Source organism: Panthera pardus, unplaced genomic scaffold, assembly GCF_024362965.1.
Source record: "Panthera pardus isolate Hobbes unplaced genomic scaffold, ASM2436296v1 HiC_scaffold_16, whole genome shotgun sequence".
NCBI classification, from domain to species: domain Eukaryota; kingdom Metazoa; phylum Chordata; class Mammalia; order Carnivora; family Felidae; genus Panthera; species Panthera pardus.
The window spans coordinates 148121674-148148003 of record NW_026526721.1 but is presented as its reverse complement, the minus strand read 5'-3'; the positions used below and the strand labels follow the sequence as shown (position 1 = coordinate 148148003).

Below are 26330 nucleotides of genomic sequence, written 5' to 3'. Positions count from 1 at the left end.
GAACGGTGTAATACACAGCAACAGATTGCGGCCTTCTTCCTCTGCTTGTCTGGAGAGCCCGGCTTGGCCTGGTCCGGGCCCCACTCGGGACACTCCTCGGGCCTTAGCGCTGGGAGCTGCTGTGTGCCCCACCCCGGGGGAGGGAACCAGGCCAAGATGTCACAACCAGGTTGCTTCTGGTGTCCTTGGGCTGACTCCAGGCAGGTGGCAGCCAGGGACAGCTGGCAGAGGGACAGAGGGGCCACAGGCAGGCCCCACCCAGACCCCCAATTGCCGTGTGGCTGCATAAGTCCTCTGTGTGTGTTCATTTTAATGACGGCTGAATTCATTAATATAGAGACTCTTGGTGTATTGTGGTAAATAACCTCTTGTTGAAGGGAAAGGTCACAGGGCTATAGTTTTTGTTCAGAACTGACTGTACCATGTTGGGTGAGATATCTGTTAACTTTCCCCTCTTTTTGTTTTCTTTCTTATTAAAAAAAAAAAAAAAAAGAACTCTAAGTACATTATGTACTGGAGCAGTAATTCTCAAACTTTCCTGGTCCCAAGACCCCTTAAAAATCATTGAGGATCCCCAAGAGCTTTTGTTCATGCGTGTTATATTGATTCACATCCATTGTATTAGAAATCAAAACAAAAATTCAAGCCACAGGGATACAGAAGTACACATTCCACTAATAAGCCTTCGGGGCAAAGATGTCACCACACATCATATGGTCTCTGGAAAACTCCATTGTGCATCCGTGAGAGTATGAGAGTGGACTACTTTGACCTTGTGTGTGGACCCTTCACACTGGCCTCAGGGAACCCCAGGGGTTCTCGGGTCACACTTTGAGAACTGCCGTGCTAAAGCATTTCTGCAATTGACTGCAGTTCTCTTATCAAAGTCGGGGAACCTGCTTGGAAATACCTTGGCTTGAAGAAAACGCTTTTCAGGACTTGTGATCTGAGCCCACATCATCTCAGGGCCCTTATTTTTTATTTTTTTATTTTTATTTTCTTCAGAGACTCGACTGACTCTGCCCTTCTCTCTCGATTGTCCTATAGATTCCCTGTAAGGAGCCCCCGCTGGTGTGCCAGACCTACTGGGGCCTGTCCACCCAACTGCCCCAGACTCCGGCAGCGGGCCCCCCGATGGCAGTGGGTACCTCCCCGTGAAACCTGCCAAGCTGGACGCCACAGCTCCGCACGACGACACTTTGGCCAACTCCGTGCCCCCTTTGGAGGTGTGCAACCATGCAGTCCTAGCCTGCAGCCCGGGCATCCCTGAGGAGCACTATGTAAGCGAGGCTGTGGAAGATGCTCCCAGCTGCAGAGGGTACCGGGATGCCTGCACCATCACCGGTAAGGGGGCCTTTCCTGCCAGGGAGGGAGGGTGGCCTCAGTCAGTGAGGACTGGGGGAGGGCGTGGCTGCAGGAGTGCGTTGGGCGAGGTGTGAGGGGCCCAGGAGGAGAAGTCTGAGTGCAAAGAGTCTGAGCTGTGGGATTTTGAGACCTGCCGTCTAGAACCAACGTGAGATGAAGACAGTGCCTCGTAGAATTGCCGTGAAGGTTCAGGATGGGAATTTTGAACCCCCAGCAGCACGCGTGGCCCGTAGCGATGCTCAGCGTAGTTTGGTGCCGCTCCGTCTCTCTGACGCTCAGTTTCTGATTCACACACAAGGACAGGCGTGATGGAAATAGCACACAGCTGGGTGCTGGGATGCAAACATGGGGAACTGCTTTCCGCACCCTTTGTATACCGCCAAGGTTTGTGCCCATATCGCTCCTTACGGATGCCTGCGTCAGTCACGTCTTCCCCGTGTCCCAGGAGCAGAGCAGCGTTAACCGTACGAGAGCTCTCGCTGGCTCCTTTTCCCCAAAGGGGTCATCGAGACCAGGGCTTGGAGCCGGTGCAGGCAAGGGCTCTGAACAGAGATGGTGTAGGATGGTGTGTGGAACAGCAGCAAGGGGCATCGTTAGAGTTAAGTCCAGATGCGTTCATATCAAAGTTTGCCCCAGTTCTCGTTCTGTCTGCAGTGTTTACTTTTCTTCCCGTTTGAAATAATGCCCGATGACAGCTTAAAATGTGCAGATTTGCTTCCAGTAGCTTTTCATGGCTCTATCTGATGTTAAGCATGAAGGACCTCCCATGTGTCAGGAGTGTCCTGAGTGTAGAGGGACGCTGAGATGGCCCAGGAGCCCAGCCTGGGTGCCTAGCCCTCGTGCTGAACTCTGGCCCCGTAAGTGGCCCTCTGTCTACTCTTGCTCCAAATCCCACCCCTGCGTGCCCACCTGCGGAAGGAAGGACACATTTCTGACATCTCCTTTCTGTCTACATCTGCTGTTTTCCTTTGCTCCTGGATCTCTGCTATCAGCACAGAGACATGCTGTGATCTCTCCCTTTGTAAAGATAATCCTTCTTGGCTCCACTTTCCCCACAGGCGGTGCCCATAGCTGCGTCTCTGCTTCTCAGTGAGCTGACTGCATTTTCTCTTCTGTTCTCACCTGGGTGCAGGCTGTGATCCCACCATTTCCTCAGCACCGATGGCCTCGTCCAGTGCAGGGGTCTGTCCTTAGCCTTCAGGATTTAACACTGCCGACCACTCCCTCCTCCTGGAAATCTGGTCCCTTGGCTTTGGTCTTGATTCTTCTGTTCTCCTGCCTTGCTGGCTGCTCCTCCCAAGCCTGGGGATGTTGGGGGGCCCGGGGCTCAGTCCTTGCTCTCCCATAAACACCTGTGCCCCAAGTGCCCTCCCCCAATCTTCAGGATTTAAAACCTGCCCTGTGCTGACCACTGTCTAGCTGCTGTCTTCAGACTCAACCTCTCCCCTGGAGGCCAGACATGATGGTCCGAGTCCACATCTCACCTCTTCACCTTCACCTCTTCACATCTGCGGGCATCTCAAACTCAAACAACCAAAAATGAACTGGTTTCCACCTCCGCCTGCTTTTCCAGTGGTCTGCCTTGGCTTTGTAAATGGTGCTTCTGGCTTTCCAGTTGCCCAGGCCAAATGCCTCGGAGGCATTTGTATTTCTTTCACACCTCAGTTTGCTGGGAAGTCTGTTGGGTCTGTCTTCCGTGTGTCCAGAACTGGACCGTCTCTGAGCAGCTCCACAGCATCTACCCTGGTCTAGGCCACCTCCATCTCACGTCTGGATTATTCCAGGGGGCTCCTAATTGGGCCTCCCGCTTCCCTGCTTGCTTTTGTGCAGTCTCTTCCCACCGAAGAGTCTTTTTACACATGTCGTATGGTTTAACCCTTCTGCTCCAAACCTCCAGCAGGCTTCTATCTGATTGAGGCCTGTGAGGTCTAAGGGACAGGGCTTTCCTGTCCCTTTGACTCTTGTCTGTGCCCACTCCATCCCAGAGACACTGGCCTCCTTTCTAATCCTTGGACTCACCAAGAATGTGCTGCCTCAGGGCCTTTGTCCTTGCTGTTGCCTGGCACCTGGATCACCTTACGCCCCGATGGCCTCATGATTCCCTCTTCACTTTCTCCAAATGGCATTTCATTAGAGACCTTTTTGTGACCGCTTTACAGGAAGACTGGTCCCACCCCTCCCTTTTCCCTTCTCCCTTTCCTGTCTTTTCTTCTTCCCCCGACTTAGTCATGAGCTACATGGGTTTGTATTTTGAGGGCAAGGACTTTGTGCAGCCCTGAATCCCAGTGGCTGAAATAGCACCTCATGTGGCCAGAGCCCAATAAGTGGGGTCTGTTATCCCCTTTTTACAGGTAAAGAAACTAAGTCACGAGAGGTTCGGTATCCTGCCTAAGATCCCTGAGCTCTGAGGGGTGAGATTTGCATGCAGGTCGTGACCCCGAGGCAGGTGTTCTCGGCCACCCAGGCATGCAGTGCAGCGGGGTCGACAGATGAGCTGGTGCAAACTGTGTACTGTGGTGAACACAGTGATCGGCACGGGCACGTGGGAACCCGGTAACGGGGTGCCTGGCCGAGCCTTGGAGGGGAATGTTTGGGGGAGGACCCAGAGGGCTTCCCGGAGGAGGCAGCGCCCCAGCTGCGTTTGTGCAAACACGTGAACTAGCCCCTGGGCTCCCGGTGGCATCTGTGCCCGTTGAAATCCAGGCAACATCCAGCCCGTGGAAATGGTGTCGCTTTCTCTGAACGTGACGACCGAGGACGGAGAAACGCCAGAGCGCGTGCTGCTGAAGCTTCAGACCCTGCGGGGCGTGGTGGCGGAGGCTCTTGCCGGGACACGGTGGCAGGCGCCGTGGGACGGCTGAGAAGCAGAGCTCAGCGCTGTCACGTGAGCAGGAGGCTTAGTGAACAGGAGGGAAACGCCGGCCCCGTTCCACGTTCGAGGTGCTGGCTGATGCACGACACACACGCTCAGGCTGACGTCTTTCTAGATGCTCACTGTGAGGAGGACACACAGTGGGAAAACCCTCGGGGAGACCTGGAGTGTCCCCAAGAATGCATCCGTGGCTCCCAGGGCTCTTCCACGTGTGGCCCTGGGAGCCTGCGAAATGTACTCCGCCCCCGGCTGCCGAGACGAACAGCAGACTTTTTGTTCCTCTCTAATTTTTGGGCAAAGCCAGCCACCGGCCACGAAGCTCTGCTCCCCTGCGCCGCCCCCGCCCCTCGACTTAGGGATATCACATTTTTGGGCGCGTCATTTTGTCTTGGGGGCGGTTCGACACGATGAGCCGATAGGGTGGCTGGGCTGCCTGGGGTTACGTAACCCATTGTACTTCCAGAACTGCTCACGGTCTTAGGATTTGCCCCAACAAGCAGACTGAGAAAACTGCTGAGGAGGGCGCAGGAGGGTGGCTGTGCCGAGGTCCTGCCCGAGCCGGGTTCTCATGGAGGATCCGTCTTCTCTCTGAGTTGCCTTTGGGGTCGATTCCTGCACATGGCGTTGGTATGTCACTTCAGGCAGCCCGTCAGGGCCCAGCCTCTGCCAGCACTCTCCCAGGGCAAGCTCACCCGGACAGACTCATGCGGTAAGTTGTCTGCTGGGCTTGTCTGCTCTTTGTTTCCTTTGTGGTGTGGCCGGAGAGGAGAGAAGACTGCAGGAGAAGTAGTTTCTCTCCTGCTCTGTTCTGCTTGGCAGGTCGTCCTTGGGTGTGTGGTGGGGAAATCGCAATATTGAATCATGGAAGGGCAGCGCTGAGGGTCCTTAGAGGCTGTTCCTCCCTCGTCCCCTCATCCCGGCTCAAGGGAGGCAGTGACACGGGGCCATGAGGGCCAGGTCGGAGCTGGGACCAGGCCTCCCAGACCCCCACCACCTTCCCCCTTGTGGTTCTTTGCAGCAGCCGAACAGGAAGGGTCTCCGAGGCCCTCCTGGCCTCTCCAGCTTTTCAGTTTTCTTAATCCTGTGTCTTGATCCTGGTTTCTCAGAGCCTCCACTGGCATCTGGCTCAGCAAGGACTTTTTTGAAAGGTGAAGAACAGAGTTAGTGTCTCCTTTTCTCCTTCTCTCTTTTCTGCCTTTAGTTGTTTTTTTTTTTTTTTTCCTTCCTTGACTAAACGTGTTTGGCTCTGTATCTCTGATCCACACCCCGGTGATGGAGAGCTTGCGAATCATTGCTGCTGTGGCTCGTCTCCCCTGCCGTGGGGCCGGTCCGAGTGCGATAGTCGGTGAGTGTCCAGTCTGCGTGCTGTTACAAGAGCTGTCTGGGCCCAAACCCAGTCAACTCCTGAGAGGCAAGCCCCTCTTGTCCTGTTCAAATCGGCTCAGGTCTCAGGACGTGTCGGAGTTTGGATGAGAGATTGTGGGGTGCTGTGAGTGTGTGTGTGTGGGGGGGGCTGTGTAAAACGTCTTTACGCATGTTCAGTAATTCTGTTCAACTAACAGCTATTCAAGGCCAGCTTTTTGCTGGGGTCCATCGTGACAACCGGCTCTGTCTTAGAGCGCTGTAGGTGGGAAGAGGTGTAAGTGACCCGTGACGGCCCCCTCGAGAATTGCTCTGGCTCTGCTTATGGAGCAGCCCTGCCCAGGTGTCCCTCCCCATCACAGGGCCATGCTTTAGGATTTGTTCCTTTTCTGTCACTGGTCTAAGCCATCAAACTCAGTGGTTTATCCTCTGAAAACATGCCCAAATAAAATAGGATGGACGTCTTTTATCAATGAAGTTTAAGGTCTTGCTAATCAATTCCTATCTAGTATAAGATTCTTCATGTCTTTTCCATGGAAAATGTATAACCTGAATGGTACTTACTTGGCTGAATGAAGCAGAAAAGATTGGACAGTGAAATATCCCTTCTTGCATAGGGTGAGAAAAATGTGAAATAGAATCTAGAGAATTATACATTTTCTCTAAACTCAGAAGTTGGAACTGTTCTTTTCTCCTTCTTAGTGGAATGTGGTCTGTTTAACGGTTGGTTTTTGCACATGGAATTCAGGACGAGGGCCTCTTACGCTGATATTCTAGAGCTAACGTTTAATTTTTAGCAAAACACGAAAACATTCACATCTGTCTTTTAAACATGCTATAAATTATTTTGCAGCGATCTTGCTTCCCCTCAGTCTCTCATCATTAGGTGAGTGGGTAGAATATTTGTCACACAGGGTGTTTGACATATACTGTAAAATGTAGGTAAACTGATCAGTGGGATTCTTAGCGTGTGATCGGGAAGCTGTAGTTTCAGGTGCTTGATATGCTTTACCTTCCTAATTGCTTTCTCTTATGAATTTGAAACAAGTTTTTAATGTATCCAATGTATTCCTGGTAGTCTTTGCCCACCTTAAACCATTTTAAGAAGCTGGCAAATAGTTTAAATTATATTAAAACAATTAGGGGTGCCTGGGTGGCTCAGTTGGTTGAGCTTCTGACTTCGGCTCAGGTCATGATCTCACGGTTCATGGGTTCAAGCCCCGCGTTGGGCCCTGTGCTGACAGGTCAGAGCCTGGAGCCTGTTTCGGATTCTGTGTCTCCCTCTCTCTTTGCTCCTCCCCCACTCATGCTCTGTCTCTCTCTGTCTCTCAAAGATGAATAAACGTTAAAAAAAAGCAAACTTTAAAACAACTAAAGAGTGATCTTCTTATTTATCAGGCGTGCTTTGCAAGGGCTTCGGAATATCCATCCCAGTGCAAATAGCATTCCTAATGGTTTTCCCTTAGATGCTAAGTTTTTGTAATGGATTTACATTAATTTGACTTCCAGGTATCAGAGTGAGGATCTCTTCATACACGCTTTGTGAAGGTGTCCTCTCTTCGATGTGACCAGACCAGGGTTCAGGGGTGTTTGCTGGCTAAGGGTCCAGGTGTCAGCCTCTGGCCTCAGCCTCCTGTTTCCCGCTGTGGCCGAGGTCCTCTGTGAGGGCTCTCCAGGGATTTGGGGAGAGAGGGTTCAGGGTATGTTGCTGCCAGGAGCAGGCCTTGCGGCTAGATTCGGATGTTCCCCCGTCTGCACTGTTTAGTGGTGACCCTGGGACTCATGGCCCCGAGAGACTTGTCTGATCTGTGATCGCTTATCTGGTGTGACCACTGACAGATTTGAGCCCTTCAAACTGAAACTGCCATGAGCTGGAACTTTATAGCTGTAATTAGACCCGGAAGAGATCAAATGTCGTAAATCTTATATTAGTCAGTGCTCTGCAGAGAAACAGAACCAACAGGATATACATCCATAAAGAGGTTTATTATGAGGAATTGACTCACACAATTATGGGCTGATAAGTCCCAAGATCTGCAGTCAGCAAGCTGGAGACCCAGGAGAGTGGTGTGGTTCCAGGCCAAAGACCAGCAGCTTGCAACCTAGAAAGAGAGCGTGTTGCAGTTTGAGTCCAAGGACAGGGAAAAAGTTGATGTCAGCTCAAAGGCAGTCGGGCGGGAAGAATTTTCTTACTCCAGGGAGATCTCTTAGTTCTAGTCAGGCCTTCACCGGGTTGGACCAGGCCCACCCACACTAAGGAGGGCAGTCTGCTTTACTCAGTCTACTGATTTAAATTTTTATCTCATCCAAAAATACCCTCACGGAAACACCTGGCATAACGTTTGGCAAAATACGTGGGCACCTGTGGCTCAGTCAGGTTGACAGGTAGCCATCACAAATGCTAACAAAGGCTGACACTTACCGAGTAGTTGCTCTGTGCCTGGCAAGGCTTCAGGCACTGCTGCGGAAGCTCATTTTGTCCTCAGCACAGCCCTGCCAGGGGGAGGAGGGTACTATTATCACCCCTACCTTTAAGGAGGTGCAGAATGGACTGGCTTGCCCTCTTCTGGAAAATAGCAGTCCTTGGGGTTCAGACCCAGCAGTGTTGTTTGCTGACCCTATTTAAGTTAACTTCCTTCATTGTGAAATTAAAAAAAAAATTTTCATTTAACCAGGGTTTTTTACATTATAAATCCCATATATGCAAGTGGTAAAGCTTGGATTGTACCAAAGCTTATCAATGTAGAATAACATTCTATCATCTATATAGTTAAACCACTCTAAGAAAAAATCATACCAAGAATTGTTCTCTAAATTCTTTTTTTAAAAAACACAAATGGGGGCGCCTGGGTGGCTCAGTTGGTTAAGCGTCCGACTTCGGCTCAGGTCACGATCTCACGGTCCGTGAGTTCGAGCCCCGTGTCGGGCTCTGGGCTGATGGCTCAGAGCCTGGAGCCTGCTTCCAATTCTGTGTCTCACTCTCTCTGACCCTCCCCCGTTCATGCTCTGTCTCTCTCTGTCTCAAAAATAAACATTAAAAAAAAAATTTAAAAAAAAACACAAATGGGGAAATTATTCTTCAAAACAAAACACAAAAGGCCCATACCGTAAACTCTGCTCTGCATTTTTAAAAAGTTGACACCATTTCTTATGATGGTTTCATTACAGTACCTATATAATATGGCCTTTTTCTTTAAAAATTTTTTTTTCAACGTTTTTTTATTTATTTTTGGGACAGATAGAGACAGAGCATGAACGGGGGAGCGGCAGAGAGAGAGGGAGACACAGAATCGGAAACAGGCTCCAGGCTCCGAGCCATCAGCCCAGAGCCAGACGCGCGGGGCTCGAACTCATGGACCGCGAGATCGTGACCTGGCCGAAGTCGGACGCTTAACTGACTGCGCCACCCAGGCGCCCCAACCTTTTTCTTTAAAATAGCTACAAAGTCTCCTGTTATCTGGAATTATCCCGATGCATTTTTTTTAAGTTTATTTATTTGAGAGAGATACAGAGCGAGCAGGGGAGGGGCAGAGAGAGAGGGAGAGAGAAAAAAATCCCAAGCAGGCTCCACTCTGTCAGTGTAGGGCCCGATGTGAGGCCAGAACTCACGAACAGTGATCATGACCTGAGCCGAAACCAAGAGTCGGATGCTTAACCGACTGAGCCACTCAGGCGCCCTCCTTATTCATTTTTTTAATCCAGCATTTCTCAGATGTAATGTTCCTTTTTTAACAGAAACTTTTTAATTCCTTCTTTATTAATTGGAAATTAGTAGATCACGAATCCTTGTCAACACAATAAAAACAACAACAACAACAACAACAACAGTATAGTGCCTGGCTGTAACGTAAACGAGAAGCTAAAGCAAACTGATGAACGAGTAGGCTCCATAGCTCAGGGGTGAAAGCACTGGTCTTGTAAAACAAACTGACGTGACCTGGAGTTTGGCCGTGACCGCGTGCACGTGGCCTCATTACGGGCAGTCAGGTCCTGCCCCTTGTGGGTGGAATGGCCGAGGGGCGCCTGGGTGGCTCGGTCAAACATCCAAGTCTTGACTTCAGTGAGGTCACGATCTCACGTTTTGTGGAATCGAGCCCGGGGTTGGGTTCCGTGCTGACAGTGCAGAGCCTGCTTGGGATTCTCTCTCTCTCCCTCTTTCTCTGCTCCTCCCCTGCTTCTGTTGGACGTCTGCTCTCTCTCTTAAAATAAATGAACAAAAAGAAAAAAGCCGTGAAGGTTGTGGCTGCTGAGGCAGCTGACCATATGCTGGTCACGTAAGGTCCAAACAAGAGACAGTGTTTGGAGCAGATGCCTCTTGGTGGAAGCTTTCGGTTATTTCCAGTGTTTGTGTTTTCATGGTGCTCCAAGGAACATTCTTGCATGTGTATCTTTTGGGTCACTTAACCAGGATGTCTGTAAGCTAACAGGGCGTGCGTTTATGATTTGATGTCGATCATAGCACTGCCCTCCACAGAGCCTGCTCCCGCTCAGTGCCTACCGTGGGTGTGCTGGAGAGGCAGCTTTCTGGCAACTCTGGGCAGTGTCAGCCCTCTTCATCTTGGCTAATCAGGTAGTCACGAAAAAGCGCACTTCGTTTTATTTTGTATCTTTTTCACGGTGGATAGTCTTACGCCGTTTTTGTGTTGTATTTTATTTTCTGCAAACAGCCTATCTTTTTGCCTGGCTCATTTTTCTAATGGGTTGTTGACCTTTAAGAGGTATAATTGAGTTTCTGTTATGTGTTCAGAGGGTAAGGCAGTGTGCCAGCTTGAGATTCTTTTGTATTTCAGAAGAGGAAAATTGTCTTAAATTAGAGAGAGAGAGAGCTTGCCAGAGAGTGTGCGTGTGAGTGGGTGAGGGGCAGAGGGAAAGAGAGAGAGAATCCCAAGCAGGATCTGTGCTCAGCACCGAGCTGGACCACCAGACTTGATCCCATGACCCTGAGCCAAAATCAAGAGTTGGATGTAAACTGACTGAGCCACCCAGGTGCCCCCAAAAGAGGAAAACATGTCTTAAAAGAAATTTTTTTTTAATGTTTATTTATTTTTGAGAGAGACAGAATGCGAGTGGGTTAGGGACAGAGAGAGAGGGAGACACAGAATCCGAAGCAGGCTCCAAGCTCCGAGCTGTCAGCACAGAGCCCGACACGAGGCTCGAACTCACGAGCTGTGAGATCTTGACCTGAGCTGGTTGGACGCTCAACCGACTGAGCCACCCAGGTGCCCCAAAAGGAAAAAATGTCTTAAGAATAGTTACATGAATTACTATTTAACTACTATTACTATATAACTATTTGATATTAATAGGAGAAGTAGAGGGTGATAAAAAGATTGTGTAAAGGGGATTTCTGAAGTGGAATTTCCAAGGTTTCTATGGAAAAGCAGTATTTTTTTTTTTTTAATTTTTTTTTCAACGTTTTTTATTTGTTTTTGGGACAGAGACAGAGCATGAATGGGGGAGGGGCAGAGAGAGAGGGAGACACAGAATCGGAAACAGGCTCCAAGCCATCAGCCCAGAGCCCGACGCGGGGCTCGAACTCACGGACCGCGAGATCGTGACCTGGCTGAAGTCGGACGCTTAACCGACTGCGCCACCCAGGCGCCCCTGGAAAAGCAGTATTTAAGCAGAAGTCTGAAGAGATACATAGGAATTAGTGGGGTGGGGCTGGGGAAAGAGCATTCCAAGCAGTGAAGACAGCACGAACAAAGGCCCTGTGGTGGGAAGATGATTGGTAGTAATAGCTACCATTGATAGAGCACTTACTATGTATTAGACGTTATTCTAAGTATCTTTTACATCTCCCTGCATTGAATTGTCATGTATTATTTGTGTAGCATACTTCCCCCAAACCTTGCTCATTTAAAACAGCAAACATTTCTAGTCTCACCTATTTCTGCGGGTCGGGAATTTAGGAGTAGCTTAGCTGAGTGGTTCTGGCTCAGGGTCTCTAGCGATGTAGCTGAAGGCCACAGGGGATATCGATTGAGCACCTATGTGATGAATGCACTTGTGAGGAGAATTTCTGGGGTGAGGACTTCAGTTTGGACAGACATTGCCAGAGAGGTTGTATTTTTGTATCGTTCGAAGTGGGGGTGTCTGGGCCCACACCCCCTGCACCCTGGCTATTAGCAAACACTTTGCGCTTTGCCAACCGAAGTGTGAAAACAAGAGCGCATATGGCCTCGATTTATATTCCTCTCAGCATGTAGCGGTTGAGCATCTTTTGGTATTTCCTAGCAGAATTTTTATTTTTATTTTTATATTCTGGGATTTGAGATAAATTCTTCTTAACAGTTCCTGTTTTTAGCTCATGGAGTAGTAACTCCCATGATTTGAAATAAGAGAATTGTTTTTTATTTTCTTTTATTATTATTATTTTTTAATGTTTATTTTTGAGAGAGACAGCGTGTGAGCAGGAGAGGGACAGAGAGAGAGGGAGACACGGAATCTGAAACAGGCTCCAGGCTCCGAGCTGTCAGCACAGAGCCCGACGCGGGGCCCGAACTCATGAACCGCGAGACTCATGACTTGAGCCGAAGTCGGACGGTCCACCGACTGAGCCACCCAAGCACCCAGAGAATTGTTATTTTGTACTTTCCTTTCTTTGCCAACCGGAGAGAAGGTCTCGGGATGCCTGCCTCACTGGGTCACCGTGAGGGCTAAACAAGTTACTACATGCAGAGTACTGAGCAAGTTGTTGGTACATAGTAAACATTCAATTAGTCTGTTTCTTTGTTGTTGCTGTTTCTTGCCTGTCTATCATCTGTCATCTGTCTGTCTGTCTCACTGTCATTGTCTTTATCTATTTCTGTTTGGCCTGGAGGAGAGCCTAGGCTGCCTGAGGTGGGTTGGTAGATGGAGGGTAAAGGCATAGTTGTTTTACATGTTGCCCTTCAGCCTCCCCTTTGTTTGCAGACCCCCTCCCATCTTCTTTGTTTCTTGCTGTCCCACGGCCCCCCTCTGCCCTATCTTGGGCCCCAGGCGTATTCTGGCTGGGATTTGGCTCCATTCCTGGGGAAGGCCTTGCAGTGTGGCCTCAGGGGAGGGCAGGTCTTGGAGGCTTCTGGAGTGTGGGGGAGGCAGAATTTATTTCTCTACCTGACGGGAATGATGGATTTACTGGGGGGGGGGGGGGGCGGGGGGACAGGGGGAGCAAGTGACATATTTTTGTAAAATACTTAGAAAAACTCTGAAGCTCTAAGGGAGTCCAGTGGAACCTTCTACAGTGATGGAAATGTTCTCTGTTACAATGTCTTCATAGACTTTTAGGATATCATCTGTGTTAAAAAAAAAAAAAAAAAGGCTTTAGTTGATTATGGAAGTGACTGGCGTCTGTGCATCATTTGTAAAAAATGATTTTAAAGCTACTTCCCATTATGTTATTGAATATTTGTCTCAAAAATTTCTTGACGAGGGGCACCTGGGTGGCTTAGTCGGTTAAGCGTCCGACCTCATGCAGGTCATGATCTCACGGCTTGTGAGTTTGAGCCCCACGTCGGGCTCTGTGCTGACCGCTCAGAGCCTGGAGCCTGCTTCAGATTCTGTGTCTCCCTCTCTCTGTGTTTCTCCCCTGCTCATACTCTGTCTCTCTCCTACTCTCTTTCTCTCAAAAAATAAATAAACATTTAAAAAAATTTCTTGATGAACTCTTGAGGTTCTTGCTAGAACTGCTTTCTTTCCTGTTTATGTAAGCTTTTTTTATTAGACGATGAATTTTTTGTTGGTTGGGTGTGGGGAGGTCTCTTTTTGCTTTGGGTTCTAGGAAGCTCAGTTGCCTTAGGTTTTCATTGAGTAGCTATTCTGGTAAAACTGCCCTTTGCCTACCTCTGTTTAGTAAGACACATAAGTTGCTTTTCTTTTATGCTTATTCTAACATAGTTCTGTTGAAACATCGTTGGACATACTTGGGGTTGAAGAGGACATAAATGGATGTTGGCCCACTGTATTTTCTCAAGGCGCCATGAACTTGGCCCCTGTGGGAGTTCCACCCACCCTGATATTTCAGCCCTAACAGACTCTGACAGTATCCCAAGGGAGACAGATCGTGGCTTCCTGGGGTTCTGGGCCTAAAGCATGTTGGCTTTGGGGCAGAGAGGTCTAGATGGGTGTTACGGCTGCAGCATCTGCAAGTGGGACCTTGGGCAAGTCGGCTAGTCTCTGAACCTGTTTGTGCATCCTTAAAATGGGATGACAGTAAGCACCTCAGGGTTGTTGCTGGTACTCAGTGTGGTAATTCCTATTCAGGGCTTAGTACAGCGGTGGCTTGTGGAAGGCGTTCAGTAAGGGTGAGTGACTCTTTTTTACTTATGGCTCAGCTTAATTCCAAGTTCTGTGACGCTGCCTGCAGAAATGAGGTTACCACGAAATCTGTGCCCATCGTCCGTGCCCATCGTCCTCATCTGGCAGTTCGCTGTCTGTGCAGCTTGATTTTGAATTCCAGAATTGGGGAAGCCCCGCTTTGGATGGTGTCCCCTCTGCCTTACGTAGATAAGGATCACCGTGTATTTTGTGATTTGAGTCTTTAAATCTCCCAGATGTCCATCCCGGAAAACAGACTGAACATGCTGATATGCAGTCCGTTGGAGCGGCTCCGGGAAGGCCTGCAGGGCTCTGACGTTTTAAACCACAGTCACAGCGGGCAGTGCCTGAGAACCAGGGGCCAGCTTTGCTGTTTCCAGAGGACTAGCTCGGAGAACTTAGATTTTCAGATTTCCTTTCCTCCCTTCTTTCTTTTTCCATCTTCTCCCTCTTTCTCTCCTGTCTGTGTCCCCCCCCCTTCTTTTTCTCTCCTTTGCCCCCTTCTTCCCTCTCCTTCCCTCCTCTGCCCCCCCTTCCCACTCTCCTCCCCCTTCCCCTGTAATCCTCCCCTCCCTCTCCTCCTAAGAGAAACTCCCTCTAAACACTTGAGGACAGTGGCGGGTCTAGGCTGGCCGACTGGGCAGTGTTGCCACATTCCGCCAGAACTGCTCAGGTAAAGACAGCAGGTTACAGGCCATGCTGGGTTAATGTTCTTCAGTGTTTTTGTGGCTCATGGAAGAGGTGAAGGGGCCCTGTTGTAAACTAGTCCTCTCTTGTGTCTGGGTGACAGGCACCTGTCACTTCCTGGGAGAAGGAAGGGGCTCCATGATGCTGATCTGGGGTACGCTGGGTTTAGCTACAAGCAGGAGGAGTAGGAAGGGCGCTGGGGATAGCTCCTGGGCAGAGAGAGGAGGAAGGAGGGAGAGCGAGCAGAGAACTGGCCACTCCCCCTCGATGGGAAGCTGCCGGAAGGTGGTTTTACTTAACTGAGGTACTTCCCTGCGGAGAGCTTGTTTCAGACCTTACCCTGCCCGTCTCCTCCCCCACCCCTGCCACCCAGCACTGTGTCAGAATAGGAGATGGGGTGCTGCGCATGGTGCCCCTGAGCATGGGAGCCCTCAGGCTTCTGGGGCTTTCCGCCAGCCCGACGGTGCTCTGCGATTTCCCCTGCTGCCTCCGGGAGCCCAGGTGCAGGACGGCATGAGGTGGACACTTGTCTTCGTGCGGAATTGGGTGTGGCCCGATGGGCCTCACGAAAGAGCTGTGGAGCGAGGAGGGCAGCTGAGCAAAGGGCTGTGGGATTCAAGCTGGGGGTGGGGAGGGGGCGATGAAGGCAAGGCGGAGGGATCACGGGGTGCTGGTCTTGGCAGGGTGGGAATAAATGAGGGAGAACTGGGAGGAGAGGGGGCATGTGAATTTCCGGTTTCAGAGGCGGCCCGGGTGTGGCTGGCAGACGTGGAGGCTGCCGCCCGGGGAAGGGGCTGCGAGGCGCAGACGGGCAGCCCCCGGGGACCCACAGGGCCTGGTGGGGAGGAGGGCCGGGAGCCCCGCGCCACAGGGGCTGCGAAGCGGACAAGTGGGCGGAAGCAGGGGGTAGCGTGGGTTTTTAAAGCTGGCGGAAGCAAATGAACCAGATGTGCCTGGGGAGCCAGAGAGTGCCAGCACTAACCGCAGACCCCCCCCCCCCCCCCCCCCCCCCCGCTCCGTGAACCAGTGCAGAGTGAGACCCGAATCTTCATCTTCCAGGAAGTTTTCAGCCCCCCTGGATGGAACACGTGTGTGAGCTAAACCGAACCTTCTCAGCGGGAGAGAAGGAAGGTCTTGCTTCTCAGTGGTTAGAAAGATGATGATAAGGCTGAGTCTGGGGGCCCTGGGACCCTGACATTCCTTCCCTTCTCTCGACAGGAATCCTGTTCTCATTTCCCCCCAGTGTGTTGAGTTTCAGCTTATCTGATAAATATAATTGTACTTTTTTTTTCCTCTATCAAGAAAAACCTTTACAACAGTCCGTTCGGATGGCCATAACTGCAGGTTTGAACTCCATCGCTCAGTGTTATTTCAGCTCTATTTCTTCCTACTTGTGGGGGGGTTTGTGGTGAGGAGAAATGGGAAGGGAACAAGGCTGAGGTGGAGAAAGGAAGTCTTCTGGTGCCCAGGCTCCTTTTGCCTGGGACCCAGGAGGCTGGGGCGGCCTGCCCAGGTGTGCACGCGGCGCCACCTAGTGGTCCACGGAAGCACCAGCAACCAGACACCTGCAGTGCCCCGGGTTCGCAACTTTTAAAAGGGATTGAAGGAAAGAGCAGGTTAATTGTCCAGAGGATCTGACAGGTAAGGAGGACAGCTTCAGCTGTGTGGAACAAAACAAATCCGCTTCCATCCCTCCATGCCTTCTCCTGACTTGTTCCTTCCACCTTTATTTTCATTGATCCCCGTTTTTGCAAGGTGGGGAGTATCTTGAGAGCCACGTGTGACCATGTCTTTCCTGCTTAAAGCGTTTGTTAGGAGATCCTAACCTAGATGGTGGTGTGGTGTCAGTGCCATGCACTGAACTTTATTCTTGCAGCTATCACTTGTCATACTTTATATCATTTTATTTACTTATTTATTTTAATGTTTACTTTTGAGAGAGAGAGAAAACACGTGAGTGGGGGAGATGCAGAGAGAGAGGGAGACACAGAATCCGAAGCAAGCTGCAGGCTCTGAGCGGTCAGCACAGAGCCCGATGCTGGGCTTGAACCCATGAACCGTGAGCCTGTGACCTGAGCCGACGTCGGATGCTTAACCGACTGAGCCACTCAGGCGCCCCAACTTTATGTCATTTTAAATTGCGTATGTATTAGTCAGGTTTTGTTGGGCAACACATGGCTCCCAAGTCCACAGTGGCCACTGCAACATTTATTCCTTGCTTGTGGCTGTAGGTCACCTGGGGATGACCTGGGCTCCACTTATCTCTCTCATTTGAGGATTTGGCCTCCGGCGGCAAGGCTGTCTAACACTATAGTCTTCTGGCAGAGGACAGGGCTCATGAAAACAAACTCAATGAACACGCTCAGAGTCTCTGGTTGTACATGTGGTATGTGATACCTGCTCACATTCCATGGGCCAAGGCAAGTTCTGTGGCCCAGCTCAAAGTCACGGAACTGCAAAGTGATTTTCGTTTACAGTGAACCAAAGCAAGGGGAGGTAGCGAAGGAAGAATTGGAAGCCAGATTTTAGAAGATCCCGAAATGGCTGGGGTGCATAGGTCGGCTCAGGGATCTCTCTCCTCTGGCCTAGAGTAGCAGTCAGCAGACTTGTCCCTAAAAGCCAGAGAGTAAATATTTTAGGTTTGTGGGTCACATGGTCTGTGTAGCAACCACTGGCCTCTGCTGTTGTAGCTGAAAGAAGCCGTACACCTGAAGTAATGGGCGTAGCTGTGTTTGAATAAAATTGTTGATGAAAACACACAGGACTTCACTGTGGGTCGTAGTTGGGGGACTCCTGGGTGAGACGTTCAGTGCTGGTTTGTATCAAGATGTCAACTTAACAACAAAAGAGAAATATCCCTTATTAGTTGGGAACCTCTTGGGGAGTCCAGTGAAACCCCACCCACCGTTCAGCATTGTTGAGCCATAAATAGTTGTTCCATTGTCACTGAATTTTCCAGGCAGCCAAAGTTTATTGTTTCTGGGTATGAAACCTCATTTTGTTGAACCGTTTTCTGTAGAAATGTCTGTAAAGGGTATTAGAAGCTCCTTGGTCTTTCCAAGGATGATGGGGGTTTAAGGTAATTTAACCTTCCTGGTGGATTCGGATTGTCGTTCACGGACAGTGTTTGGTGAGGGACTTGGAGATGTGCCCTGAATAAGGGGAGTAGGTGTGCTCGGTGACCCTACGTTCACATGTGTTGTGGCTACATTTGTGTGTGTGTGACCACTTCATTGAGATATAATTCACCCATTTAAGGTATATCATTTGGTGGCTTTTGGTTTACTCGCAGGGTTGTGCAGTCATTACCACAAATCAATTTTAGAACGTTTTCATCACCCCAGAAAGAAACTCCAGACCCTTTAGCTGTCACCTCCCCCCCACCATCCACTCCCATCCCTGTCCCCCATGTGGCTGAATGAATGAGCTTTCAGAGGGTGACCTCTCGGATTCTGCTGCCTGTGTTTTTTCTTGGCCCTGACAGGCTCAGTCCTGGTCTTGGAGAGCAGAGTGAGGGATCTTCTCGAACGGCCATCGTGCTATGCAGGTGTCCACGCAGTAAACACTTTCACTGCCCCTGACACCTGTGCATCAGAATACATCACCTGAGGAGGAAGCTTTAACGTTTGTCCTTTATTCTTATTATACCTTTATATTTCTTCATTTGTATTCTGCTTTGCAGGACGTCGTCCTGTGTAATTTTCTGCTCTTTGAATTTACATGTGTGAGTTTGAAACCTGGTTCGAGTAACATGGAATTGTTTCACGCTCAGGTTTTATTTGATTTATCTGTTTTGTTTGATTGCTTCTTGTTGGACTGCTGTAATGCTTTTTGGGGGATGAGTTTGCAATCTTTTAATATCCAGATGATCTCACTTCATGCTTTAAAAAAGTAACCATTGTTCACTTATAAACAGAATTTCCTGTCTAGGAAACAATTTAGATGAATAAAGCAGTTGACTGCATTGAATGGTGGAGGCATGGTAGGCATTAGGATTTTATAAAATTGTGTTCTGTTAATAAAGTTTTCCTGATTTGACTTATGACTCTTTATCTCAGCATTTAACCTCAACATTAATGGACTTTCATTCCATAGTAAAAGCTAACTTTGGAGAGGAGAGGACAGGTAGAGGATGTGGGCTTTGAACCCTGGCAGCTGCTTGGCTGCGTTAAGAGCTTTAGAGAGGCTAACTATAAATAGTGGGTATAGGGGCGCCTGTGTGGCTCAGTTGGTGAGCATCCCACTGTCGATTTTGGCTCAGATCATGATCTCACTGTCATTGAGATTGGGAAAGAAAGAAAGGAGGAAAGAATATATATATACATATATATATGTATATATATATTCTTATACATACACATATATGTATACATATGCATACATATACATATATATGTATATATATGGAATAAATATGTATACAGGGAATAAAGTTTTTTGCAAAACAGAAAGCAGATGTAAGCAAAAAGTTAATAATTTTAAAACAGGAAACTGGATCTGAACCCCCAAAATTAGAGCAACAGAAGTCAAGGGGGGGGGGTTGGTGAGATGAAGTATAATAAGCTATCCTATCTGTCCTATGGAGAATTAGAAAAATATAGATTTACCTCCTAGTAACTTAAAGGGAACTACTTACCTGTATCAGTAAGATGAGGTTTGGCTGCATAGGAACAGCGCCCTCACCTGGTAGGATTTATGTAGTGTTGGTAGCACTCGATAAATGCATTGTTATTGCTGTTGTTTGTTATCATTCTAAAAAGTAAGCCGGATCCCTACACAACTTTCACACCCAATAAAATCCAGATGGCTCAAAGATAGAGTATCAAGAATGAAGCTGCAAAAGTGGTAGAGGTAAATATTGCTGGGAATTTTAATAATCTTGAGATGGGCAAGGCCATGCTAAGCCAGATGCAGGGGCTAGAACTGTAAAGAAAATAATGGATCATTTTCACTGTTTGAAAGCGAAGCCTTATACTGGGTTTCTTGCTGTGATACAGCGTATCTGTCCCTGAAAAGCTTGCATGGTCTGCAAAATGGCGGGCCCCAAATGACAGTTCTGCGACTTTGAAACCGGAACGCTAAACCGTACAAAGCACGAAGGACACAACTGGTTGCAGGGCAAAGGCTGTGAGGCACGCAGAGGGCGGGGGCTCGGAGCCCTGCAGCTCCCCTGAAGGTGGGCACGGGAGGAAGAGCAGCCTCTGCAAGCCCAGAGCCACGCAGGGCTGGCGTGTGCCCCCTTGGGGATGGAGCCCTAGGTGTAGAGCGTATTTTACACTTCTTTAAGATAGGGCTGGAAGGGCTCCTGCCTGTGCAGTACAAGAGTGCCCTCCTCTTACACAGGCATGTGAGCTCCCGGTAGAAAAGCCTGTTGCAGTACACAAGGCTGTGTGGAAAAAGCAGGAACCATGAGTAGGTTTGCAAGACCAGTGACAAGCTGGGGAAACGATTGCACTATATCTGATAGACAAAGGTTCACATAAGTCTCCTCTATATGTCAGTATTAAAGAAGAGATAAGCAAGAAAAAAGTATGTATGAGCATCCTGTAATGAATTACAAATGGGGGCACCTGGGTGGCTCAGTTGGTTAAGCGTCTGATTTTGGCTCAGGTGATGATCTCACAGTTCATGAGTTTGAGTGCTGACTCGGGCCTCTGCGGTCAGCCTAGATCTGTCTGCTTCAGATCCCCTGTCTCCCTCTGCCCCTCCCTGGCTTCTGCTCTCTCTCTCTCTCTCTCTCTCTCTCTCTCTTTTTAAAAAAAATTTTTAAAAAAAATTTTTTTTTTTCAACGTTTTTTATTTATTTTTGGGACAGAGAGAGACAGAGCATGAACGGGGGAGGGGCAGAGAGAGAAGGAGACACAGAATCGGAAACAGGCTCCAGTCTCCGAGCCATCAGCCCAGAGCCTGACGCGGGGCTCGAACTCACGGACCGCGAGATCGTGACCTGGCTGAAGTCGGACGCTTAACCGACTGCGCCACCCAGGCGCCCCTAAAAAAAATTTTTTTAATGTTTATTCATTTTTGAGACAGAGAGACAGAGCATGAATGGGGGAGGGGCAGAGAGAGAGGGAGACACAGAATCGGAAGCAGGCTCCAGGCTCTGAGCCATCAGCCCAGAGCCTGACGCGGGGCTCGAACTCACGGACCGCGAGATCGTGACCTGAGCTGAAGTCGGACGCTCAGCCGACTGAGCCACCCAGGCGCCCCATCTCTCTCTCTCTCTCTTAAAAATAAGCATAAAAAGGGGCGCCTGGGTGGCTCAGTTGGTTAAGCAGCCGACTTCAGTCAGGTCATGATCTCGCGGTCCGTGAGTTCGAGCCCCGCGTCGGGCTCTGTGCTGACAGCTCAGAGCCTGGAGACTGTTTCAGATTCTGTTTCTCCATCTCTCTCTGACCTTCCCCCATTCATGCTCTGTCTCTCTCTGTCTCAAAAATGAATAAACATTAAAAAAAAAAAAATAAGCATAAAAAAATTACAAATGACCAATAGGTCTGTGAAAAAAATGTTGGATATTACTAAGAACTAAATGTGAATGGCCAACAGGTACATGAAGAGGTGCTCAGCATCACTAGTCATCAGGGAAATGCAAATAAAACACAACGAGCTATCACCTCACACCTATGAGAATGGCTACTATCAAAAAGACGAGACAGTAAGGCTTGGCAAGGATGTGGAGGAAAGGGAACCCATGTGTGCTGCCGGTGGGAGTGTAAATTGGGGTGGGTGCTATGGCAAGGATATTTATTCCAGTGTTCTTTCGTTGCAAAACCATGAAATGCTTGTGAATGGGGAATCTCGTCCCTGAATTGTGTCATGCATTGAAAATGGGATACTATGTAGCCCTTAAAAAGGAGGTGGATCCGAATTCATTGCCACGGAGCCGTGTCGCCACGGAGCCGTGTCTGTGACATATTGAGAGCATCACCGGTGAATTTTCCAAGATCTCTTTCGTGGAGAGACATAAAACCAAAGGAGGGGGAAAAGAGATTCTTTTCAAAGTGGTTTTGGAATTAGAGACCATGTTGTCTTCCTCCTGCTCCTTGTAAATCGGTGGCAGGCCCACCTGTGACGTTCTCTTCCATCAGTCAGAGGGGTCTCATCCCCGAATCCAGCCGCTTCTCTCAGCAGAATTGCTGAGACACCTTCGATTCTTGCCTGGACTGTGGCAGTAGCATCGTGGCTTGTCCCCAACGGGTAGCCCCTTTGACCTGTCCACGTAGCGGCCAGAGAGACCTGTTTCATCCTTGAGTGAGACTGTGGCACTCTTGTGGAGGGGCTTCCCAGTGCGGCCAGAGCGAGATCACACTTCCTGCCACGGCCTAAACGTTCTAGACACTCTGGCCTCCCTCCCCTCACCTGCATGGCTCTCCCTACCCGGCTCCGGCCGTACACGATGCCTCTGGTTTTTCTTTATATTTACTCTTCCCTGTGCTTGGAACACTGTTCCCCCTAGATCTTTATTCCAGTTTCTGCCCCGATGACCCTTCCCCAGAAATGAACAAATCATTGTTATTCGTGGCTTTATAATATTTCGTTCAGTTGGTACGATTTACTTAAATGCCGCTAGACACGAAGGTTGTATTTGGCAATGCAGTGACTTTTTTTTTTAATTTTTAAAATTAAGAAATTTTTTTTAAAAATTTTTTTAATGTTTATTTATTTTTGAGACAGAGAGAGACAGAGCATGAATGGGGGAGGGTCAGAGAGAGGGAGACACAGAATCAGAAACAGGCTCCAGGCTCTGAGCCGTCAGCCCAGAGCCCGACGCGGGGCTCGAACCCGCGGACCGCGAGATCGTGACCTGAGCCGAAGTCGGCCACTCAACCGACTGAGCCACCCAGGCGCCCCAAATTAAGAAATTTTTAATTCAAGTATAATTAACTCAGAGTTATATTAGTTTCAGGTGTACAGTATAATGATTCAATTCTAGGGCGCCTGAGTGGCTCCATCAGTAAGCATCTGACTTCGGCCCAGGTCATGATCTCACGGTTCATGAGCTCGAGTCCCACGTCAGGTGAACGGGAGCCCTGCTTTGGATGAGCTTGAGCCTTGTTTCTCTCCCTGTCTCTCTCTGTCCCTCCTGGGATTCTCTCTTTCTCTCTCTGTGCCCCTCCTGGGATTCTCTGTCTCTGCCCCTCACTCACTTGTGCCCCCCCGAAACAAACAAAAAAGAATTCTGTAAATTTCTTATCAAGGTAAGTGTGCTGTTAATCCCCTTTATCCATTTCATCCATCCCTGCACCCACTGCCTCTGTGGCAGTTTGTTCCTGAATTTAAGAATCTGTTTTTTTTTGTTTTGTTTTTTTTTTTTGCAACAAACCTCTTTTAAAAAGTGCATTGAAGATGTGACTGTTAACATGTAGGAATGTGCAGAAATAATTTACAGGTACTTAATGACTCCCATTTGTATTTGATAAGCTTTCATTTTTTTTTTTAAATGTTTATTTATTTTGAGAGAGACAGGAATAGAGAACAAGCAGAGGAGAAGCAGAGAGAGGGGGTGGGGAGAGAGAATCCCAAGCAGGCTCCACTCTGTCAGCACAGAGCCTGACACAGGGCTCGAACCCACAAACCGGGAGATCGTGACCTGAGCTGAAATCAAGAGTCAGACGCTTAACTGACTGAGCCACCCAGGCACCCGAAGCTTTCATTATTTTAATTTCGGATCTCATAAATAGTTGGCCCAAGCAGCTATTGTCATTGTTCAAGCAACGGTGATTTTTTTTTCAAGCTTTTATTTAAATTCTACTTAGGTAACATATAGTGTAATATTGGTTTTAGGAGTAGAATTTGGTGATTCATCACATACATAAAATACCCAGTGCTCATCACAAGTGCCTTCCTTAATACCCATCCCCCTTCTAGCCCCCCCTCACCTCCCTCCATCAACCCTCAATTTGTTCTCTGTGGTTAAGAGTCTCTTATGTTTTGTCTTCCCCTCTTTCCCCCCCTTCCCATATGTTCATCTGTTTTGTTTCTTAAATTCTGCATATGAGTGAAATCATATGGTATTTGTCTTGCTCTGATTATCTTTCTCTTATTTTGCTTAGAATAATATACTCCATCTACGTCATTGCAAATGGCAAGATTTCATTCTTTTTGATGGCTGAGTGATATTCCGTTGTGTATTTATAAACACATCTTCTTTATCCATTTATCAGTTGATGGACACTTGGGCTGTTTCCACAGTTTGACTGTTGTCAATAATGATGCTGTAAACATCAGGGTACATGTACCCCTTCGATTCTGTATTTTTGTATTCTCTGGGTAAATACTTAGTAATGCAGTTGCTGGATCATGGGGTAGTCTGTTTTTAACTTTTTGAGGAACCTCCATTCTGTTTTTCAGAGTGGCTGCACCAGTCTGCATTTCCACTGACAGTGCAAGAGGTTCCCCTTTCTCTGCATCCTCATCAACCTCTGTTGTTTCCTGTGTTGTTAATGTTAGCCATTCTGACAGGTGTGAGGTGTTGTCTCATCATGGTTTTGATTTGTGTTTCCCTGATGATGAGCGATGTTGAGCATCTTTTCATGTGTCTGTTAGCCATCGGGATGTCTTCTTTGGAAAAGTGTTCATGTCTTCTGCCCATTTCTTCACTGGATTGTTTGTTTTTTTGGGTGTTGAGTTGGCTAAGTTCTTTATAGATACTGGATATTCTTTATCCGATATGTCGTTTGCAAAGATCTTCTCCCATTCCATAGGCTGCCTTTTAGTTTTGTTGATTGTTTCCTTTGTAGGAGCTTGTTATTTTGATGAGGTCCCAGTAGTTCATTTTTGCTTTTGTTTTCCTTGCCTTCAACAATGTGTCTAGCAAGAAGTTGCTGCGGCTGAGGTCAAAGAGGTTGCTGCCTGTTTCCTCCTCTAGGATTTTGATGGTTTCCTGTCTCACATTTAGATCTTTCATCCATTTTGAATTTGTTTTTGTGTATGGTGTAAGAAAGTGGTCCAGTTTCCTTCTGCATGTTGCCATCCAGTTTTCCCAACACAGTTTGTTGAAGAGAATGCCGTTTTTCCGTTGCATATTCTTTCCTGCTTTGTTGAAGATTAGTTGGCCATGTCATTGTGGCTCCATTTCTGGGTTTTCTATTCTGTTCCATTGATCTGTATGCCTGTTTTTGTGCCAGTACCTTATTGTCTTAATGATTACGGCTTTGTGATATAGCTTGAAGTCCAGAATTGTGATGTCTCCCAATGTCTTCTTTTCTTTCCCAAAAGAAAAACTTTGCTTTTCTTTTTCAGGATTGGTTGGACTATTGGTGGTCTTCTGTGGTTGCATACAAATTTTAGGATTGTTTGTTCTACCTCTGTGAAGAATGCTCATGGTATTTTGATAGAGATTGCAGTAAAATGTGTAGATTGCTTTGGGTAGTATTGACATTTTAACAATGTTCTTTCAATCCATGAGCATGGAATTTTTTCCATTTTCTTTGTATCCTCTTCGACTTCTTTCAAAAGTGTTCTCTAGTTTTCAGAGTACAGATCTTTTACCTCTTTGCTTAGGTTTATTCCTAGGTATCTTATGGTTTTTGGTGCAGTTGTAAATGGGATCGATTCCCTGATTTCTTTTTCCGCTGCTTCATTATCGATATATCGAACCGCAGCAGATTTCTGTACAGTGATTTTATATCCTGCGATTTTGCTGACTTCATGTAGTCTAGCAATGTTTTGGTGCAGTCTTTGGGGTTTTCTTTTTTTTTTTTTTTTTATTTATTTTTGGGACAGAGAGAGACAGAGCATGAACGGGGGAGGGGCAGAGAGAGAGGGAGACACAGAATCGGAAACAGGCTCCAGGCTCCGAGCCATCAGCCCAGAGCCCGACGCGGGGCTCGAACTCACGGACCGCGAGATCGTGACCTGGCTGAAGTCTGAAGTCGGACGCTTAACCGACTGCGCCACCCAGGCGCCCCAGTCTTTGGGGTTTTCTATACAGAGTATTGTGTCATTTGCAAACAGTGAAAGTTTGACTTCCTCCAAGCAAGGACAGTTTATGACAGCTTCGTGGAGCTATAGTTTCCACAACCATAAAATGTCCCCGTTGTAATCACACAATTTAGTGATACTTCGTAGTAAATTTACAGAGTTGCTGTACTCCCCGAGTACCTGCTCCGTCTCTCATTCCCGTCTTCAGGGTGTAAGGGTTCCCGTTTCTTCACATCCTCCCTGACTCATGCCGTTGTCCCTTTTATTATAGTCATCCTAGTGATTGTGTAGTCGTGTCGCATTGTGGCTTTTCGGCAGGGACACTTTTGTTATTAGGGTTTTTTTTTTTATTGTATTAAAATGCATATAATATTTCCCATGTAGCCGTCTTTAACGTAATTCAGTGGCATTTGGAGTATCCAGATTTCATAAGCACCATCCATTTCCAGCACATTTCATCACCCCCGAAGGGGACTTCCTACCCGTTAGCACTCACTTCTGTTCCTCCCTCCTCCTCGCCTCTGGCGACTACCCATCTGATGTGCTTTCTATCCCTATGGATTTATGCGTTCTGGATATTTCACATAAATGGAATCCTACAATACGTGGTCTTTTGTGAGTAGTTTCTTCACTTCTTTCATGTTTTCGGTGTTCATTCACCTAGTAGCATGTATCAGTGCTTCATTCCTTTTTATCCTTTTTTAATGTTTGTTTATTTTTGCGGGAGAGAGAGTGCAAATGGGGAGGGCAGAAAGGAAGACACAGGATCCGCAGCAGGCTCCAGGCTCTGAGCTGTCAGCACAGAGCCCCACACGGGGCTCAG

The 26330-nt window shown here is 48.2% G+C and overlaps 1 protein-coding gene across 5 annotated transcripts in view; it reads left to right on the top strand.

Annotated features, from left to right (window-relative positions):
• The first annotated feature begins 1066 nt into the window (after window positions 1-1066).
• TRAK1 (trafficking kinesin protein 1) overlaps window positions 1067-26330 on the top strand; it is a 126375-nt gene continuing 101111 nt past the window's right edge. For 2 of the 5 annotated variants that reach the window (XM_053903936.1, XM_053903939.1), the window contains exon 1: window positions 1067-1344. Coding sequence is in view for 3 of the 5 variants with exons in the window: in XM_053903930.1 (XP_053759905.1) it covers window positions 4856-4946 (91 nt within the window). In the remaining 2 variants the exon portion in view is untranslated. Of the gene's footprint in view, window positions 1345-4747; window positions 4947-26330 lie in introns of those variants that run through there. The other 3 variants (XM_053903930.1, XM_053903931.1, XM_053903938.1) reach the window with 3 other exon arrangements.